Source organism: Episyrphus balteatus, chromosome 2, assembly GCF_945859705.1.
Source record: "Episyrphus balteatus chromosome 2, idEpiBalt1.1, whole genome shotgun sequence".
Classification (NCBI taxonomy): Eukaryota; Metazoa; Arthropoda; class Insecta; order Diptera; family Syrphidae; genus Episyrphus; species Episyrphus balteatus.
The window spans coordinates 54,396,505-54,418,036 of NC_079135.1; the positions used below are offsets into that span (position 1 = coordinate 54,396,505).

The 21,532-nt window shown below is 32.1% G+C and overlaps 1 protein-coding gene across 2 annotated transcripts; it reads right to left on the bottom strand.

The window, feature by feature from the left end:
* Window positions 1-5,065: 5,065 nt before the first annotated feature.
* Window positions 5,066-20,233, bottom strand: LOC129910979 (G-protein coupled receptor moody). 2 transcript variants are annotated; one of them, XM_055988594.1, is made up of 6 exons: window positions 19,292-20,233; window positions 14,655-14,780; window positions 6,941-7,081; window positions 6,701-6,871; window positions 5,850-6,625; window positions 5,066-5,782 (listed from the first exon to the last, which is right to left on the bottom strand). In XM_055988594.1, exons 2-6 carry the CDS (start codon window positions 14,777-14,779, stop codon window positions 5,091-5,093), a joined length of 1,905 nt encoding a protein of 634 aa, XP_055844569.1. In that variant the 5' UTR covers window position 14,780; window positions 19,292-20,233; the 3' UTR covers window positions 5,066-5,090. The 2 variants fall into 2 exon arrangements, with proteins under 2 accessions (XP_055844569.1, XP_055844570.1); XM_055988595.1 differs by lacking the exon at window positions 19,292-20,233 and adding an exon at window positions 14,977-14,995.
* Window positions 20,234-21,532: the final 1,299 nt, after the last annotated feature.

Consider the following 21,532-nt stretch of genomic DNA (forward strand, 5'->3'; position numbering starts at 1 on the left):
AGGTTGCGCTATAAATGAGCCAAATGATATGTTGATCAAGACTGCTTCAAACTTCAGAATCTCCAGACACTCATATGGAACCAAACTCCCAGCTCGGGACATCACCTTCACCATGTATCTAGAAATCAAATTTAATGAGCTCCTGACGTTATCAGAAGCTAATTATTATTATTAAATGATTGCTAAAAGTGATTTGCAACAGCAATCCGAATTTCTGAGTATATTTTGTGTTGAAATTCGGTTCGCGTTTCGTCAGTTTGTCTTATGCTGCAGCGATAGTGGAATAATCTCTTAATGATTATAATTTTTAAGAAGGATGACTTACCGCTGGACGACCTATGTACGACCCATGTATGGCCAATTACAATCGCTCTATCACCCGTATACACATTTTACAGCCCAAATGTGCTGCAAGATACATTTTGTATAAGTACTACGCATGAAGGCACGTTCTGCCAGCTAGCTTTAAAAATCGAGCGAATTGAAATAAATATTAAAAATCGAGTGAAGCATTTGTTCAGTATTTTATATTTCAAATCAATTTTATTTTGACGAAACTTTTCGAGATCGATTCAGGTGAAGATATCTATTCAGGTGAAGATATCTATCATCAGCAAATTGAAACAAATCTCTCATCAGTGGGACAAATCAATTTACATTGCCCATCGCAAAACTTACTTTCTTTCTCTCCACCTCCCCCTTTACCCACCCATTCGTCTAGTCACTCAAGTGATTCTATCATTTCTTCACTCCCAACCACAACATATACTTCTGTGCTAACCCCTTCCACACCGTTGCCTGCCGTGTGCCCTCTTTTACTGTCTACAAGCATAGATAATACTAAGAGTATGCAAGTGCAAGATATTATCAAACCGGTTTTGTGCATCGATGCTGCTTCTTCACATATTGTTATTAAAAACAATAACAACGCTGATGATATTTCTGCTGCATCGGGAATGGGACAAGATTACACAATTGGGTTGAACTCTTTTGCAAATAGAGTTGATGAGGTCACTATTAATGGGACAACAGAAATGATACCACCAAATCATATTGATGACGTCGTGGATGTTGAGAACAATAATGCTGCTGCTGTTGCTGGTGCTGTTGCTGCTATCGTCGTCGACGAGAAAAGTGAATCTTCAACAATTGCTGCAAATAAGTGTGAAGGAGATAATGCTAATTTAACCGTCAATAATTCTACTATGTTTACTCCAATTCCTTTTCCTATTTCTAATGAAAGTGGGAAAATAAATAATCCTAAAAAAAATGTAAACAATGCTTCTAATCGCAATGCAAATCGTAGAACCAAATCGACACAAAATCAACATCGTGAACTTACTGGAACTGGCTCAAGTTCTCTTAACGCTTTAATTCCTGCTAAGTGGCTACATGTTTCAAAGTTTCATTCAAATACTCTTCCAGAGGAGTTAGTAAACCATATAGCTTCTCAAACTAAATTACCTACTGATTTGTTCAAGTGCTATAAACTGGTTAAAAAAGATATTCCTGAGCCTGATATAAAATTTGTTAATTTTAAACTAAGTGTTCCTGGTGACTGTTTTGATAATTTATTGAGTGACCCCACTTTATGGCCTAGTTCTGTAAAAGTTAAAGAATTCATTAACAGGCCAAAAAACGAAAGTGTTCGCCAGTCACCCAACCTTACTTAACTTTAACTGGCGCTATCAACAATCCAAATGTTCAAGATTCAACAACTCATTCAAGTGTTCCAGTTAATGCTGCTGTGTCTTCTTTAAACATCATACCAAGTAAAATTATTTCTTTTTATTATCAAAATGTAGGAGGCATTAGAACTAAGTTAGATAATTTATACATCATTTTTGCATCTTGTGAATATGATATTATAATGTTGACAGAAACCTGGTTGACACCTAATCAATTAACATCTGAAATATTTGATTGTAATAATTATAATGTTTTTAGAAAAGATAGATGTAATTTATTAACAGGTATGGAAAAAGGTGGAGGAGTTTTGATTGCCATACGTTCTAATTTATCATGTAAACAAGTTGATATCAACAATTTTGAATCAAATTTTGACATTGATCAATTAATTATAAAGCTTTTATGTGATATTAATATAGAAATATTTATTATGTTAAGTTACATTCCACCTAGAAGTTCTCTTGAGGTGTATAGTATACATTTTAATAATTGTAAACATATCTTAGAAAATTTTAATAATTTACAACATGTTATATGTATTGGTGATTTCAATCAAGGAAATATTAATTGGATCCCAGATCCAGATGAGAAATATTTAGTTCCATATAATGTTAATTCAGAAATTGAAGAATTTTTTATTGATTTTTTCAGTCAATTTAATTTAATTCAAATAAACTCTTTTGAAAATGATAATTTAAGATTGCTTGACTTGATTTTTGTGGATAAAGAATTTGCTATTTACGTTGAAAAATCTGACCTGCCAATTGTTAAAAATTCAGTGCACCATGTAGCATTAGAAGGCAAATTTCATTTTTATGATTTTATTAAAAAAAATAATATTAGTAATACTTATGTTCCAAACTTCAGTAAAGCGAACTTTGATGCAATGAATGATTATTTTTTTAACTTTCCTTGGGATTCTTTTCTATTAAACAGTGATAGACAGTTAGAAACTGCTAATAAAAATCTACTGACAGCTATCAAAGATGCAATACATCGATTCGTTCCAAGCAAAAGAGTTATATCGAGCTCTAATCCTATTTGGTACAATAAAAGACTGATTAATCTTAAAAATAAAAAAAATAAAGCTTTTAAATTACATAAAAGAAATATTGAAAGTTTTGAATTACGTGCTAAATATCAAACTATTCAACGAGAATTTGACATTTTGAACAAATTTCTTTACAACTCGTACATGTTTACTATTGAATCTAATGTAAAAAATAATAGTAAATCTTTTTGGAACTTTATCAATTCTAAACGCAAGACTACTGGTTATCCTAGCTGTATGAGATTCCAAGATACCATTACTAGTGATGTTCATTCAATATGCAACTTATTTGCAAGATATTTTGAGTCTGTTTATTCTTCAGATATATCATCTAATCAAGAATTACCAAGTGTTTCAAAAGTTTTTGACATAGGGTCTATGGTCTTGGATGTTTCCGAAGTGGAAGAAGCACTTTCTAAACTTGATGGGAGTAAAAATGGGGGGCCTGATGGTATTCCTCCTATAGTTTTAGTCAAATGTGGCGCTTCACTCGCTAAACCACTAACTGACATTTTCAATGCTTCACTATCTGAAGGAAAATTTTTGGATTGTTGGAAAATATCTTTTTTAACTCCAATTTTTAAGTCCGGATCTAAGGAGGACATTACTAATTATCGACCAATTTCCAAGATTTCAGCCATGCCTAAACTATTTGAAAAAATTGTTTATAATAGGTTGTCTTTCCAATTAAGAAGTTACATATCTGAATATCAGCATGGCTTTGTTTCAGGAAGGTCAACCACTACAAATCTGTCATTAATGACAAATTACATCATTAATAATTTTGAAAATCATATACAAACAGATATAATATTTACAGATTTTGCAAAAGCATTTGATCGTGTTAATCACAGGGTGCTTCTACATAAATTGTCTTTGCTTGGATTTCACTCTAATCTTCTGAGTTGGTTGAAATCTTACCTCTCTAATAGGTTGCAAATCGTAAAAATTGAAAGCTGCCAATCTGAAAATATATGTGTCCCCTCTGGCGTCCCACAAGGTAGTCATTTGGGTCCACTACTGTTTCTTTTATTTATAAATGACATTCCTTTAATGTTTAAATCCTCACCGTGCCTATTATTTGCGGATGACCTCAAGTTATATCGTAGAATAAAGTGTTTTTCCGATTGTCAGTTACTTCTTGAAGATGTACTTAAACTCACAGAATGGTGTCAGCGTAATTTGCTTCATCTCAATGTTTCTAAATGCCAGGTTATGTCGTGTTTCAGACACACAACCCCCATTTTGTTTAATTATGAACTTAATCATGTAATTCTTGAGCGAGTTGAGCGTAAAAAAGATCTTGGTGTCATTTTAGATGTGAAACTTTCATTTTTACCACATATAGATTATATGGTTAATAAGGGTAACCAAATGCTTGGATTCTTGAAGAGAAATACAAGAGAATTCAAAGATCCTTATGCACTCAAGTCACTTTTCAACTCTCTAGTTAGATCTATTTTGGAATTCTCTAGTATAGTTTGGAATCCATTTTATAGAAACTCTTGTAATAGAATTGAAAAAGTTCAGCGAAACTTTACAAGATATTTAATTTACAAATTAAATTGGCAAATAGAAATGCCAACTTACAATACTAGATGCTTATTATTTGACATAAAAACTCTAGAAAGTCGTCGTACTTGCTTCTCTGTTATGTTTGTCAGAGATATTTTAACCTATCACATTAAATGTCCCCACTTATTAAATTTTATTCACTTTCGTGTTCCTCAAAGAAATGTCCGGGAATCAAATCTGTTTTATGAATATTTCCATAGAACAAATTATGGCCTAAACGAGCCAATTTCTCGTTGCATCAGGGAAACTAATGCTGTATGTTTAATGATCGATATTTTTAGAAGTTGTTCAAGAGATACTTTCAAACTATATGTCTTAAGCATAATCAATTAGTAATTTAATAATTTGTTAATTACTTTTATGAAATTTTTTTTTTTTCATACCTAAATAATTGTTATTTATTTTTATAATTAAATTTTACTATTGTTGTTTTAGTTTTTAGTCTAAAAAGAGTACTTTATCTCTGTTTGATGAATAAATAAATAAATAAATAAGTATAGGTTGGAATAATATCTGCACTTTTCATTTTTCCCACTTTAACTTTGAAAATAAACGAAGTAAATCACAAATTTAGATCGATTTCGCCCCTGTATCGAGTGAAAGTGAAATATATAACCCAGCCGTACTGCCGTACGTATATAGTATAGGCTTTGTACCCATACTAAATGCATTACATTTTTCATCATTACCTGGTTCATAACCAAAAGTTTTTGTTTTATTAAATTTAACTTAAAACTTAATGCTAGTTAAAAAAAAAAGATCTTATAAATATAACTTAACAATTTCTTAAGATATTTGTTTTTGAAATGACTTTGGTATTATTATCTGGAATGTCGTTGATATTTCGCTTGTAGCCGTTTATGTATTGTGGATGTTTCTCGATCTCCGAAAGGTTCGGATGCATTTGATTGCTCATCTCGGATGATTCCAACGAGTTCGAGAGGAAGGGGTTTGGACAAGTCTGGTCCAATTTTTCCACTTCCACTTCTTCCTCTTCCACTATTATATCCCCCTCTGAGAAAGTGATTCGAGAATCTGGAAAACGAGTGGTATCTTGGGGTTTGGTAAATAGTTGCTGTTGTTGGACTACTTGTGGCTGCATCTGTTGTGGAATTTCGACAGGAGGACGGCTCAATGCAACAGTGCTGTTCTGATTGATCACTTGATGTTGGTTGTTGTTTGGTGTTGAATTCGAGAGATTTGGAAAATTGTGTTCCATTGGTGTCTTGGTAATTGGCGAAATAGGGTCGGAACTTGTGTTTGTAGTCATCGTCTTGCTGTTGATGGCTGTTGGTGGCTTGTTGGTTGAGTTCGATGGAGGCGGCAACGTTTGAAGCGATAGCTCGAGCACAACTGGCGACTGATTGCTGCTGTAGCTGTTGCTGCTTGTTTGTTGATCTATCACGGATACTTGTGACACAATTGTACGGCTGTGATTGTAGCTGCACCTTATGTCTTTCCATTTCTCTAAAACAAATAAGTAATTATCTAAATAAAAGTACAAAACAAACATTTTTTAAATTTTCGTAAATACCTCCAGCACTACTGCCAACATTTGTAAATGGAAGGAGTCGCGAGGGTTGACACATTAGAACAGTTTTATACGCTTTTCGATATTGCTTATTCATGATAACGTAAATTATTGGATTAATACAAGATGAAAGGTACAACATGATATAGCCTAGAATGTGAAGTCCCGGTGAGTAGACATCCTTATCGGCAATCTTGACAACCGTTATTGGCAGGTAACAAACAATAAATGACAGAAATATGGCTAATACCATTTTAGTTATGCGCCACTCATTACGCTTTGCTTTGACGTCACGTTGATCCTTAACTCGAATAATTTTCTGTGAGATTCCGGTCTTTGTGATTTCAGCTGCACTGGTGGTGCTAAAAGAGCTTGATGACACTGGCGAGGACATTCTGTTGGACGTTCCATTGGAGCCCACAGTCGATGGCATTTCTCTGAGATTATTTGGAATGGAATTTTGTTTATTTGCGTGTTGACGCAAACGGACCTCTGACATGTGAACTACCCAAAATATTTTGGTATAACACCCGATAATTATGATACATGGAATTACAAATGCGATCATGAACAGAGCCGTCTTGCTGCTGTTTCCATTTTCATCGCTCATAATGGAACAAGTTCCAAGTCTAGAATCGTACCCGAATCTTCCCCAAATACCAAACAATGTTGGAAGCTGCATGCCATAAGCGAAAAGCCAACAAAATGCAATCATTACACCAATCCAGTGACGCTTGTAGATTTTCGCATATGCACTATGGTGAGCTATCATAATATATCTACATATTTAAATTGAAAAAAAAATGTTAAAAATGGATCTCGTTTGCCTGGATGTCTATTACCAAAACACTCACCTATTAATGGTTATCATGGCGATGCATAAAAGAGAAACGCCAATGTTACCATATTGAATGAAAGGTATCAGTCTGCAGAGGAAATCGCCATGTGTCCATGTTCCTTGAATGAAACGAAAAGCGCTAAATGGTAAGACAACTGCGCAAAATAAGCAGTCAGCAAAACAAAGACTGAAATATATCAGAAAAGTATTTAAGTTAGTCTTTTAACAAATAAAACTTTAATAAATATTTCCACACCTTATAATGAAAGCAGCTGCCACATTTCTCACTTTTGGACATTTAAGAAGTGCCAGGATTGTTAGAAGATTACCAAAAATGCCAACAAGCATTATAATAATAGTCGTAACAGCAGCAAAAGTAAGTAGTGAGCGGGAAAATCTGAAACGATAGAGGTATAATTTAAGATATAAATTTGGAGTTAATAACACTATAACTGAATACGTTCAAGTTTTTGATTATCATGTTTGATACATAGTACCCACATCAAAAAAAAAAAAAACTTCTATTGGTTTTGTTTAGTGGTGGTGAAAAGAGTTCTCAAACCGTATTTTACTAAATCCCTAAATATTACCTTTGTCTGGTCAATACTTTTCAATACTTCATCGCATATCCTTAATAATGTTCGAATGCCCTCTTAGAACCTGAAGAAATGTGCGTTGACAAACAATTTAGTCCTTTAGTTTTGGGGAAAACAAGTTAACAATAGCTTTCATACTTAAAAGGTGATTAAAAAAATGTTAGTAATCCTTCTCACAATAACTGAAAGAAAATATCGATGAAAAATATAGCTTTCAGATCATTGTATAGCCTAGATCCTATAGAACATACTTGTGAAGCAAGTCGTGAAGTGAATTCATAAAATTTTTGTTTGTTTTCAATTTTCAAATCAATTATTTTTTCGAAAAGAGTAGATTCACGAGTGACAGAGATTGCCGTACATTTTGCACGTGATTTTTCCAATTTTTTTTCCACCACGAAAGTTCACAGGAACGTTCACGGGTGACCAAAAAAAAATGTATGGATTCACTTCATGACTTGCTTCACCAAGTATGTACTAGGCTTATTTGATATCAATAGCAGGATAGCACCGCTTTTATTCCTCGGTACCTACTAATCTACATATACATACAGGGTGTCCCAAAAGTTAACGTCGAAACGAAAACGGTAGATAGAGTAGGTGGTGACAGTTATCAGAAAAATAATAAAAAAAATCGCAGCCATATATTTTGGGAGTTATGGGCATTTGAAAAAAAGTAGAAAAAATGGTCACGCTGTGACGGTTTTTCATTTGCCGTGACTACAAATCTTAATTTTTCTAATTTTTTTCTTTTGTTACGGAACCTTGAATAACCCTGCTATCAAATGCATTCAAAAATTTTAACTCAGCTGCATCAGTTTTAAAGAAAATATTACTTTTTTACCCAACTTAGTACTAAAAAATTTTACATGACTCTAATTTAATGAGCCGTAGTGTAAAAAAAATGCACTACGATGTTTCGGCAAGTTGCCTTAAAAGTTGGTTTGTTCAATTCTCTTTTCAAAATGGTACAACATTGTTGGGAATATTCCATAAATAACCGAGATACATTTTTTTTTCTTAAGAAATCCGACTTTTTTATGAGGTAACTTTTCCATATTATTCAAGTTTTGTACCCTTTCAGAATACAAAAAGTTAAATAATATGGAAAAATTACCTAAAAAAAAGTCGGATTTCTTAAGAAAAAAAATTTTATCTCGGTTATTTATGGAATATTATAAGTTCAGTTATCTCACAATAACTGAAAGAAAATATCGATGAAAAATATAGCTTTCAGATCATTGTATAGCCTAGATCCTAGAACATACTTGTGAAGCAAGTCGTGAAGTGAATTCATAAAATTTTTGTTTGTTTTCAATTTTCAAATCAATTATTTTTTCGAAAAGAGTAGATTCACGAGTGACAGAGATTGCCGTACATTTTGCACGTGAACTACTTCACGCGTCGTCAAGCAAAACTCTCCAATTTTTTTTCCACCACGAAAGTTCACAGGAACGTTCACGGGTGACCAAAAAAAAATGTATGGATTCACTTCATGACTTGCTTCACCAAGTATGTACTAGGCTTATTTGATATCAATAGCAGGATAGCACCGCTTTTATTCCTCGGTACCTACTAATCTACATATACATACAGGGTGTCCCAAAAGTTAACGTCGAAACGAAAACGGTAGATAGAGTAGGTGGTGACAGTTATCAGAAAAATAATAAAAAAAATCGCAGCCATATATTTTGGGAGTTATGGGCATTTGAAAAAAAGTAGAAAAAATGGTCACGCTGTGACGGTTTTTCATTTGCCGTGACTACAAATCTTAATTTTTCTAATTTTTTTCTTTTGTTACGGAACTTTGAATAACCCTGCTATCAAATGCATTCAAAAATTTTAACTCAGCTGCATCAGTTTTAAAGAAAATATTACTTTTTTACCCAACTTAGTACTAAAAAATTTTACATGACTCTAATTTAATGAGCCGTAGTGTAAAAAAAATGCACTACGATGTTTCGGCAAGTTGCCTTAAAAGTTGGTTTGTTCAATTCTCTTTTCAAAATGGTACAACATTGTTGGGAATATTCCATAAATAACCGAGATACATTTTTTTTTCTTAAGAAATCCGACTTTTTTATGAGGTAACTTTTCCATATTATTCAAGTTAAGAAAAAAAATTTTATCTCGGTTATTTATGGAATATTCCCAACAATGTTGTACCATTTTGAAAAGAGAATTGAACAAACCAACTTTTAAGGCAACTTGCCGAAACATCGTAGTGCATTTTTTTTACACTACGGCTCATTGAATTAGAGTCATGTAAATTTTTTTAGTACTAAGTTGGGTAAAAAAGTAATATTTTCTTTAAAACTGATGCAGCTGAGTTAAAATTTTTGAATGCATTTGATAGCAGGGTTATTCAAGGTTCCGTAACAAAAGAAAAAAATTAGAAAAATTAAGATTTGTAGTCACGGCAAATGAAAAACCGTCACAGGGTGACCATTTTTTCGACTTTTTTTCAAATGCCCATAACTCCCAAAATATATGGCTGCGATTGTTTTATTATTTTCTGATAACTGTCAAGACCTACCTTATCTACCGTTTTCGTTTCGACGTTAACTTTTGGGACACCCTGTATACTCGCATTTTGGTTATTTGCCGGGCTTATAAAATTAAGTACCTCGCCAGCGTTTATTGGGAACATAACGTAATGTAATAAAATTAATAAAAATTTCACTCGTTCCGCAATACAAACTGTATAAAACGCTCTCGGTACACTTTTGCTTCCATTTATTTTATGAAGGCTAGTTTAAGAACTATTCGCGAAAATACGACCTTCCATTTGTCCAAGCGACCTATCAACATGAGCATGAGCACGTGCAATCACAGTCACGCTTTGGGGTGAGCAGATGTTAATTTAGGACCATTTGCAGGCTCGTGTCCAAATCTAATACTATTTCTCCATTATTTATTATGAATGCATTCGGACATGCAATTGAAACGATTTCAAAAAGACATTGACACTATAAAATGGTCATCTTGGTCAGATCTCGACCGATTTTGTCCCGAATACTAATGCCAATTAAAGGTATTAATCTCTAGAAATATTCGATTTGCAAATTTTAATCGACTCAATAAAATAAAAGCAAAGCGATGGCTAAACTGCATTATGTCACTGATAAGCTGTTTCATTAGTTTCGTTTGTTAATTAATTAGGATCCATGCGATGGGTTGATATACTTTTGCTTGTAAGAGCTCAGATGCTTTCTTTCAATTTTTCAAAAAATTATTATTATCTATAAAAAATGGGGCTATGTGAAGTTGGTTCCCCAAATGCTAATATTTTTTCGATTACCCAAGGTTAGCCCAGGATAGCCCAAGATTTGTTTTCGTTAGCCCACCCTTAGTTCTAAAATTATAACGGAATTATTAATTTTTTTTTTTCACCTTAAAAATAAAAAAAAAATATTTTTTGTATTCAGTGTAAAAATTGTTGGTTTTGCACTGTGGTTCGTTTGCCCAACTTTAGCCCAGGAGAGCCCATATTTTGTTTTCGCTATCCTACGCTTAGTTTTAAAATTATAGAATAATTTGTTTTTATTCACCACACAAAAAAGTACGTAAACGCCACAGTGACCTTTTTTTTAAATTTATTACATATTAAGAAAAATTAAATCCACTGTTGTTTGCATTGCACCTCAAATGTTATTTATAAAAAAAATTGTATTTTGTGGTTTTTAAGTTGAAAAGAAACAAATCAACTTAAGCTTCTTAACAGGAATGGTATATGAACTACATTCAATCAAGTAAAAATTCAAAGTCAAATAAATAACATTTGAGACGCAATGCAAACACCAGTGGATTTAATTTTTCTTAATTATAAATTTATAAAAGGTCACTGTGGCGTATGCGTACTTTTTTTGTGTGGTGAATAAAAACTAATTCTTTTATTATTTTTAAACTAAGAGTAGGATAGCGAAAATAAAAGTTGGGTTATCCTGGGCTAACCTTGGGCAAACAAACCACGATTTTAAACTAACGATTTTTTCACAGGAAAAAAACACAATTTTTTCGGTTTCTGATATGAAAAAAAGTTTTTTGTTGTATCTTTTGAAAAAATAGTGAAATGAAGAAAAAAAAAAGTTGGACTATACTAAGCTAACGTTTGGCAAACGAACCACAGTGCAAAACCAACAATTTTTAAACTGAATAAAAAAAAATTATTTTTTTGTGATTTTTTAGGTGAAAATAAGGATTCCGTTATAATTTTAGAACTAAGGGTGGGCTAGCGAAAAAAAAACTTCGGCTACCCTGGGCTAACCTTGGGAAATCGAACGAGACAGGTTTGAAAAAAAAAAATTAGCATTTGGGGGTGCCAACTTGACATAGCCAATAAACAGAGGTTTAAAAAAAAGGTAGGTCTTTGGATTGTATTTGAAATTTAAACATCAACTCTTTGCTAAAGCTTACGGTGAACAGTCTTTGAATACACATCCACTCTAACAACCTATTATGAAAGAGAAGTAGAAAGGTACCACTCATAAACTCACAAATTTAAAACAGAAATGCAATTTTTTCTATTTTCTAATTATTGACGTTATGCAAAAGTTGCATATCATTTGCTTACAATAAGATGATTGTGCTAGTCACTTCCTATCCTACTAAATAGTGCTCACAATCATGCGCTTCTTTAAACATAGGATTTTCGCGATGATAAGAATGAGGAGATAACCTTTCTTGACATCGAAGAAGTAGGCACATACATTTAAGAACCAGCAGCGTTCCCACAGCTAAATCTTAATTATTTCTAAAAGTAAGATATCAATGCCATACGAATACTTCTAAACATGAAATTTTTCTAAATTATTCATTGGAACGCAATAACTCCTTTATAAGTTAATGCAAGTTTTATTTCATCGACAGCATAGACTATTGAATTCATGAAGTAAACGTCAAATTTCAAAGAATGGTTTCCCCCATGCTAGGAGCACCGAATGTAATTTTGAATTTTTATTCACAAATATTGTTATTTTTTTAAAATGTATAAGGTATTTAAGTTTCACAAACAGCTTTAGGACTAAAAGGGTTGTCGTTTCTTAATATTAAAATACATAATATTAAAATCTATCTCATCTTCGTGTGAGTGATAAAGTAGTATACTTATAATTAGTGCATTAATGAAACGACTTTAGCTTATGAGAAGCGTCAAGTTGGTTTATGTGCTAAAATTTATAAGAGAAACGAAAATTTAACAGTACAACATTGAGGTACTACTTTACGCCTTTGTAAGATTACGCGTAGTATTGTTTTTAATAAAGTTTACTTTTTACTCATTTTTTGACAGACAATATTCAGAAATTTTATTGAAGAATTTTGATCAGTTTGCGTGAACTCGAATCTTTTTTAAGTTTTGTTCGATTAATTACATATATGTACATGAAAATTGCAACAGTTTTATTCTTAATTGCAATTTTAAGTTTTTTTTTTTTATTATTTTTTATTCGAGTGTTAACTTAAATTTATTTCTCCTGAAAGAAATTTTATTTAAAAAAAATGATTGTCATCGAAAGTATTTATTCAAATTGCAAAACTGTAATGTGGGAACTCTGACCATGTTATACTAAAACTGATAAAGCAGTTTTTAGTTATACAATGCAGCTCTCTATTTGCAAAAGTTCAAAGTTGATAACAGATGTACATATAAATATATACAAACATACATGTGTGTCTATCTTGCGGAACCAAAATAGGAAGATTTCTTCCATAACGATCGGCTGAAATGACAACAACTGATAAAGACTTTTACTTTTTTTGTTACAGTGGTATAAAAGATATCGATTCATTAAGCCATTAAGGGGGTTGTCTTGTTAGAATCAAATATTTTATCGCTTTAACCTAACTTCAAGAAAAAGAACTCATTTTGTATACCTACATGTGTACAATATTTTTTGTTTGTTCAGTTTAAACTGCTCAGGTTATTGGATTTCTAGACGATCATAGTATACAGTGTGAAAATTTAAATTGAACACAAAATTTTTTTTAAGTAAGACTAAACAAGTTTTGAATCTGAATTATGTGTAAAAACACTACCTTTAATTAAATGTATAAATACTGAATTATATGTAGCCTCATCTGTTTGGGTGCTCGCAAAACAGTGAAAAAAACAGAGATTTTTGATATGTACTTTGAGCGAGTGTAGGCACCATTTAGACTTATCCAATGGAGCTTAAATTTTGGCTATCTAAAAATCTGCAAAGGCTGAACATTTTATGGGCTTCCCCCGAAAAAAAAGTTTTTCTATGGGAGTTGCGGTCACTCTGGTATACACACTGCAAAAACTCCACAGTATTTAGTAAACTGAGTTTGCTTGTTTTTAAAAGAGTTTAATTATTTACAACAAGCCATCCATTTCTATCATTTGTTTACAGTGTTCAGTTGTGGGTAAATTTTAAATAATATTAAATACAGTGCCAAATTATTTACAAATAAAGCGGTAACGGAGAAGACGCGTACAAGTCTTCTCCGTTACCGTCTTTGTCTGTTAATAATATAGATATTTTGAATTAGTTTTTCTTGAAACTTCTAGAACTTCAACTTAATCATAAGACGTACCAAGTTTCAAGAAAAAGATTGCTTCTTCAACGAAATAAACTGGATAATAAGCGTGAAAATGTCCTAAAAATGCAAATGGAATGGCCGATTGTACCTACATATGTATTAAAAAAATGGTTTTCAAAAAGCGGAGCACCTCTTAAAAAATTGTAAAAATCTAACTTTTAATATATTTTATTTAATACATATCGTCGCCGTAAAGCAAAATTGTTCTAAGTCACAAAAAGCTAATTTTACAGGGGACGATTTTAAAGTTTTAAACTGGTTTAAAGCAACAATTTTCTGCTCGTTTGCCATTCAAGTTATGTTTTTTATAAAGTTTGTTCTTTTCTCTTGAATAAAATATAGAAGTTTACCTCATTAGTAGGTGCATACTATTTTTAAATATTTTTTAAAACTAAAAACCCAAAATTGGACATAGAACAATTCCTATACAAGTACGTTTTTTCCTTAAATAAAAAGTGCACTCAGAACAAAATATGATGGGACTTAGAACAATCAAGAATACTCGGGCTCATTTTCAAAAGGTTACTTTCCTGTTTTTATTGTTCCATGTCCCATTAAATTATTTTATCTGTGGAATGAAATTTTTTTGACAAAAACGGTTTTCAAATTCGGAAAGAGCACCTAAAACTGCATCATTAACTCATTTTCGGTAAAAAGTGGATTTAGAACAATTTTGCTTTACGCCGACAATATGTAAATCCACAAATAAAAAAAAATAAACTCAAACACCACTATCGTTAATATATCAAAAGGAAGGAAGTTAATACATCAAAAAAGGAAGAAATATAACCAATCTAAAAAGTTACTCACCTATTAATTTCATCTCCAACAAAAGCATCTCTAGGTGATACCCGCAATATAACCTCCGTTGTAGAAGTAGTCCATAATTGTGATGAGGACTCAAAATCAGTTTGTGTTTGAGAGGTGACATTCATTCTGCAGGTACGAAAGAAAAACAATGTATAAATTTTTGAAATAAATAAAAAAAGATATGTTATAAATTTAAACACATTTAATATAATATGTTTCCAACGAATTCCTGAATTAATTTGGGTTCACAGTTCAACTTAATTTTCCAAAAAAAGGTCTAAGTCATCCGCAACCATCATCATTTTCTAGCGGCCAGACTTACTATATAGCTCACAGTTTTCTCGTTGTATGAATGCCTGTATGTGAAGATGGTTCAGAGTCAACATTCACCCCTTATCCAAATCAACACAAAAGTCACGTATATGTAGGGGTATAGATACACTAAATTAGTGTTAATTAACCCGTTTAAAAGGGGTCACTTTCAATCAACAAGCATTCGCGAGACGGGGACCATTTGGTTGAAAATGCAGGCTGATTTTATCGAAGACTTTTAAGTAAAGTCAAGGCGCCTTTTTCAAACCTCTCACCTACACATGAACAATATACATTATAATGTTTCTTTTCAGTCAGCTAATTAAATTCTTTTTGATCTTTTAACCATCAGTGTCACCATAAAACTGAGTGTGGGTGAAGAAAATAAAAACAAAAAACTGCTTATATTATATATTTGCAAAATTATTACGAGTCTTACTCAAACAAGGAGCTACATTAATTAAATCAATTAAGCCCCAAGTCCATAGGGTGTGAGTAGTGAGTGATAAAATTAATATGAAACATAAGAGGAAGTGCTAATAATAAATTGGAGACAATGACAATGACTTATTGCGCCAAAATCTTCGGCAGATAACAGTGTTCTTTAAAAAAAATGAAAATCTTTAAGCTTTTTGATGCTAGTTTGTAACCAGTATAATAAAAGTACTTAAGGCTGTTTACATATGTAAGTAGACATATTTGAATGCAATAATTGGTGGAAGTGTCTTCCGAAAAACGTTGCACTTTTCAGTCTCCATGGATACTTTTATAAGCCGCTGTTTGATCAAAATTTGATAGCCAGGCGCAAGTCTGTGTTGCCGCTGTAAATTAAAAACCACATTTTGTGTGTTTTTTTTTAACCCCTCTGAATATTGACTTTTTCAATTCACTATTAGTTTTACTTCTCATAACATTTGCTTATTAGTTTCTGGGATCAAGTCTGATCCTATTTTCAATGAAAAAAAAGCCAAAACGGGATGTCCCCGAAAAATGCACATTTTGACAAAAAATTAAATTCCACTAGAATAGCAATTTGTAGGTAGTATTTGCATTGTTTATTAGGACTTTAAAAGCTGTGAAGGTTGAAGGATCCTAATAAAGGATTTATCTTCAATAATGCGATAATGCTGTCCAGTTGACCCAGTTGACAGAAATTGCTATTCTACACAGAGAAAAATATGACCACTTAGAAACTAACAGATTGCCTATTGTTTTACTGCCCATATGTTTTATGAGGAAATCTTATTAAAAGCAACGATTAATAAGGTTTTTTTTTATAAGGATGAAAAGTTCATTTTTTCTTGCAACTTGGCACTAGAACAAAAATCGCGATCAATATTTAAATAGCGGGTTGGTTCAGGTGGTAAGGTTTTTGACTATCATTGCGTATCATGAACCGTTTTCGAGATATCGATCAAAAAAGTCAAAAATTTACGATATGCGATTTGTTTTTTGACATTATCTATTTTTTGGTGATGAATATCCAAAAAATATTATAATCAAATTTGTAGACCCTGTTTAGACCTACAATTTCGTATTTTTATTTTTTGACAAAAATTACGACCTCCAGCCGCCCGCAGAGTCGTTTAGTTCGCACCCACCGCCAAGCAAGCCGCTCGTTCGGTTGTGAAAAAAACAACCTTTTATGTTTTTTTTAATGAACAGGGTCTACAAATTTGATATTAATATTTTTTGGATATTCATCACCAAAAAATAGATAATGTCAAAAAACAAATCGCATATTGTAAATTTTTGACTTTTTTTATCGATATCTCGAAAACGGTTCATGATACGCAACAAATGTGTATACATGAATTGTAGAACATGGTAAAAGCTCCTTGTAAAATTTTCGTATCTCGAAGGATAGCCGAGTTATTGTCAAAAAAGTTATTGCGGAAAAAGCTCATAGGAAATCTTGGTCGAAAACTTCAAGTTAAGCTTTTTTAAGCATCCCCAACAACATATCCAAAATTTAGCTTTCTCGGTCATTTTGCATTTCTAAGCCGTTTTTTCCGACATAATGACTGGCCTATTGAAATTACGTTTACATTAATTCGATATTTTATCTTAGCAGACCAGGGTCGATAATTTTACTACCGAAATTAGTTTGAAAAAATTAAAAAAAAAATCCTGGATTTTTTTTTTAATACACTCTAGTTCTGCGCATATAACTCAAGGCTATGACAGGAAAGGCGTGAACTTATTTTCGTTTACTTCCGTTATTCAATTATTAAAATAATAAAAGGGTGCGCCACAAAAAGAACGACACATACGGTGTAGATCACATTCCCTGATTTTATTAGGTTGAATTATGTTATATCAATTAATATAAATTTATTATACATTAAACTGTCACTTAAATTTTGGACTTGGAAAATTTCGAAGAGTGTGTGAGATGGATACATTTAATTTTTCATTCATTTAATTCTCACAGCATTTGAAAAAACGAACACTTTTGGTAAATAAATTCCTGCTGAAAGAATTACAATTTATGAAACTTTTTTTACTTGCTATATAGGTACTATAAATATCAAGTAATGCATTCGTACAAAAAAAAAAAGTTGAGATAACATTTTTCCATGACATTACGATAGAAGAGAATTCCAAAAGAGTGGGTCCCGGAAGTCCGTTTGTCCGTCTGTCTGTCTGTCTGTCTGTCTGTATAAGGAGCTACAGCCTGAACGGATGGACCGATTGACTTTAAACTTTGTATGTAGCATTTTTTTGAGGCTCTCCAGAGGGGTTTTTGGAATTAATTTTTTTGGTCCAAAAATAACGGTACCTGTCATACAAAAATTTCGGAAAAGTTTAATTTCACGAAAACGGCTCCAACGAAAAAAATATGAACCAATGGATTAATTGTTAAAGTTGTATATATTTAAGACACCCACGTGCATTATGACTAATTTCAGCCAAAAAAAAATGTAAGATGAAACAAATTCCAGTATTCAAAAAAGCATTTTTTTGGGGTGCCTAATACTTTTGGCCATCAAGGCTGTACATAATTTAATGTAGATGAAGATTCTTATAGCAAATTAGTTGGGGAGATGACCTACGCCAGAATTATAAACTATACTTCAGTTTTGCAAATGAAAATAGCAAAAATGTGTTCTGCATGGAATACAGAATTTGAATTTACAGAATTTTAAATACCAGAACCGAACTGCGTAGTGCGCAAGAAACCGCGAAATATTTCAAGTTTTTAGCTTATTATATCTAAAAAAACTGGAATAAAATTTCCAACTTTTGAATCATGTTAAAAATCATGTGATAATAATAATAGATAATAATAATTTATACATAGCATAACTTTATTGGATTCTAATAATATGCCTATGGGTACATTATGTAGGTTTGTACTTTCCATGTATTATTAGTTTCCTCAGTTGGAAGTGACGCTCCATAATTTTAACAAGAACTCTTTGTGTTTAATTGTTGATTGAAATTCCAGTAGGTAGATACCTACTAAATTTACTACTATTTTGATATCAAATATTGGGCAACAAACATTTTTTAAGATATTAACCTCAAAGTGACTTAGTATTAACATATTTTCCTAGAATGAATATTGCCAAATTAAATTACTATGACTCATTCAAAAAGATTGCTTTGTACCTACATAAAATTAAAAGATATGCCAAGAGGTTGTCCCCCATACAAAATTTGTTATCTTAATTTTTGAATATACCTAATTTGGAAAAGTTTTTTTTTTCCTAATGGCTAAGATCAATTTAAATTTAATTTACCCATTTAAATTGTTATCAAAAAACGAAGCGAGGCTTTTCTTGCGAATACCTACCTATTCTATTTCAGCCTAAAAATAATAAAGCTGAAAACAATTCACAGAGTTCTTGCATAAAAGAGTAATGTTAAACCCTATTATCATTTTGCATTTTATTTACTTTGCGAAACTTACTCAAATCCAAATTAATTCAATCAATAGAAAAATATTGAATTAAACTTTTCCGCAAGCTAAAATAGATAACAAAAAGGAATGCTGACCTTGTCTAAGGCCGCTAATAAATTAATGATAATTCAATTGAAAACGAAAAAAAAAAATCTAATTGTACTTTTATAAACAACTAAACAAGTTTACAATACACAAAGGCAGGCAAACTTATGAAGCAAACAAGTCACATTCAAAAATGTTGCAATACCTGTGACTGCACTTCACATTAGTTAAACTAGGTACCTTGTGAATGCCATAATGTCTAGAGCCAGTTCAAAAACCGCTCGAAAATCGAAAACCTTAATTTGTATCAAAACTTTCTAACTATCATTATTCTCACTTAAAAACACGCACCAATAACAAAAGCATTACTCACTTTGCACCTCCAAACAATATCCATAAACCAGAAAACAAATAAAAAACAATTCAAGATAACACTTCTTTGCGTGTAGTGTAGTCAACCTTAAAGGTGAGTCGTGGATTCGTCGTCGTTGTCGTAGTCTCTGGTACCGCGATGAGTAATCCAAAAAAATGAAACATATACTACTCGTATATATCGTGTTTATAAAGCGGATTGCTTATTCATGTGGTTATTCCAATGAAAGAGATGTGAACACTGTTCTCCTATTGCACTGTCACTTTCGCATACTTTTAGTTGTTGTGTATTAAAATTGTAATTAACAATCATCTATTCACTGGTAAATGCATTTCCAAATAGGTAGAAAACCAATTAAATTCTATTCACTGCAAATAACTTTCATATACGCTTTTACTGAGTTTCAAGAGGAAAAAATAAAATACACACAAAAGTAAAAATTTCCAACTCAAGACTTCCATAATAATTCAAAAGGATAATGCCTGCAAGTCATAAAATAACAACGTTCATGAAGATCATCGATCATCCCGATCGACGCACGGGTATCAATTGTATCTTTTCCCAGATAAGAAGTTATATTTTAAAACTTATAGGGCCGAATGCACTTGTTTTCTTGATGGGATGTATCTTTTTTTTTTGTAAATTATAAAAACAGCAAAGAGCAACTGATAAATATCATGCTTCCAATCGTGTAACGTACGAGTTACTAACTTTAAAATACTGCACAACCGATCGAGTCCACAATTTTTTATTTGTCAGATAATATTTTATTGTGTTGTGTGCTTTGATGAGAGAGGGCCCTCATACACTCAGAGAATAAATCGAATCGAATCCGGCGGATCGGCATCGGACGGACGGATGGATGAAACTGAAGCTTGACACGATCTGATCGTTTCGTGCCGCTCAATACAATGACGATGATCAACTGATTAAGACAGAAAAACTGACTTTTATTGGGTGCTAGTCCAGCCAGAGTCTAGCCGCTTTAGTTGGTGGTGACTTTGTGACATGGTAGGCCTAGTAGAGCGAAATAAGACATTGTATATTCGATCGAATGAAAAATCAACAGTAGTCCAAAAGTGGGACAAATATTTCGTTTTTATTGAATGTTTGTGAGGTTTTTCACCGTAAGTATTTTTGGTGTGCAGGTATGTTTGTATTATATTAAATCTGTGTAGCGCTTTTCATATTTCAATAAAATGCATTTTTTTATATAAATTTTACATCAATATTATATCGAAGAAATTGCTCATCTTCAAGTTCTAAATAAAATTAAAGCATTAGTGGAGTAAAATTAGATTTATACCCCTATATAAGGGGTACAGCTATCGAGTTGGTTCAAGATTTTTTTGTTGAAAAATATCTATATTTAATATTTGGTAAGTATAAGCCTCCTACATATATTAACCAAGGTTCTGGATCCAGTCAAAAACAATGAAAAATCAGCAAAATTACCAGTTATTCAGTAATAGTAAAAGTATACGTATTTTTTTAATATTTATTCAAAAATTACTATTCTTAAGCTTTAAAATGCCGTTTCAAACAAAAAGATATCTTCAATAGACGCAAAACTATAGTAACATGAAAATGACGTTTTGCAAAAGTTCGAACGCGGGTAGCGGGGAAACCACGCAACTTAAAATTAAATCATCATGGATTTGCTTCCTTATAGTCTTAGAGAACATCCTGACAAAGATTGAGCAAAATCTTAAATGAAACAGCAATTCCGATTGAAGGATTTCATATGGAATGACATACACAGAGACAAATATACCACATCAAAACGAACATAAACAATAAGATTTCTCTATGGTTTTCATCCAAGAAGGAAACCTTATTAAAACAATCGGGGTTTCCTTATTGTTTCAAAATTTGCACTTAAAGGGTTTTGACAAGAAAATTAAAAAAACGGCGAACACGCAGTGGATCGAACTGAAGACTTCAAATCACACTGGTCAACAAGGTTTTTGCCACAAGAACTAAAATATACTTTTCTAGTAGTTTTTAGGGTGCTGAATCCGAATCTGAAGTCAGAAAAATTTGATTGGCCTTTGTTTTTGAAATAGTACCGTTAGAAAATGTCAAAAAAACGTAATTTTGGCTGTTTTCGAGGTTATGTTTTTATGTAGAGTAATTAATTGTGAATAAACGGTGCTTATAAGAGCTAGTTTTATTCTTTCAAAAAATGTTTAAATCTTTCCGATATCTCTTTTATTGCCCGAGATATTTAAAATTTAAGTA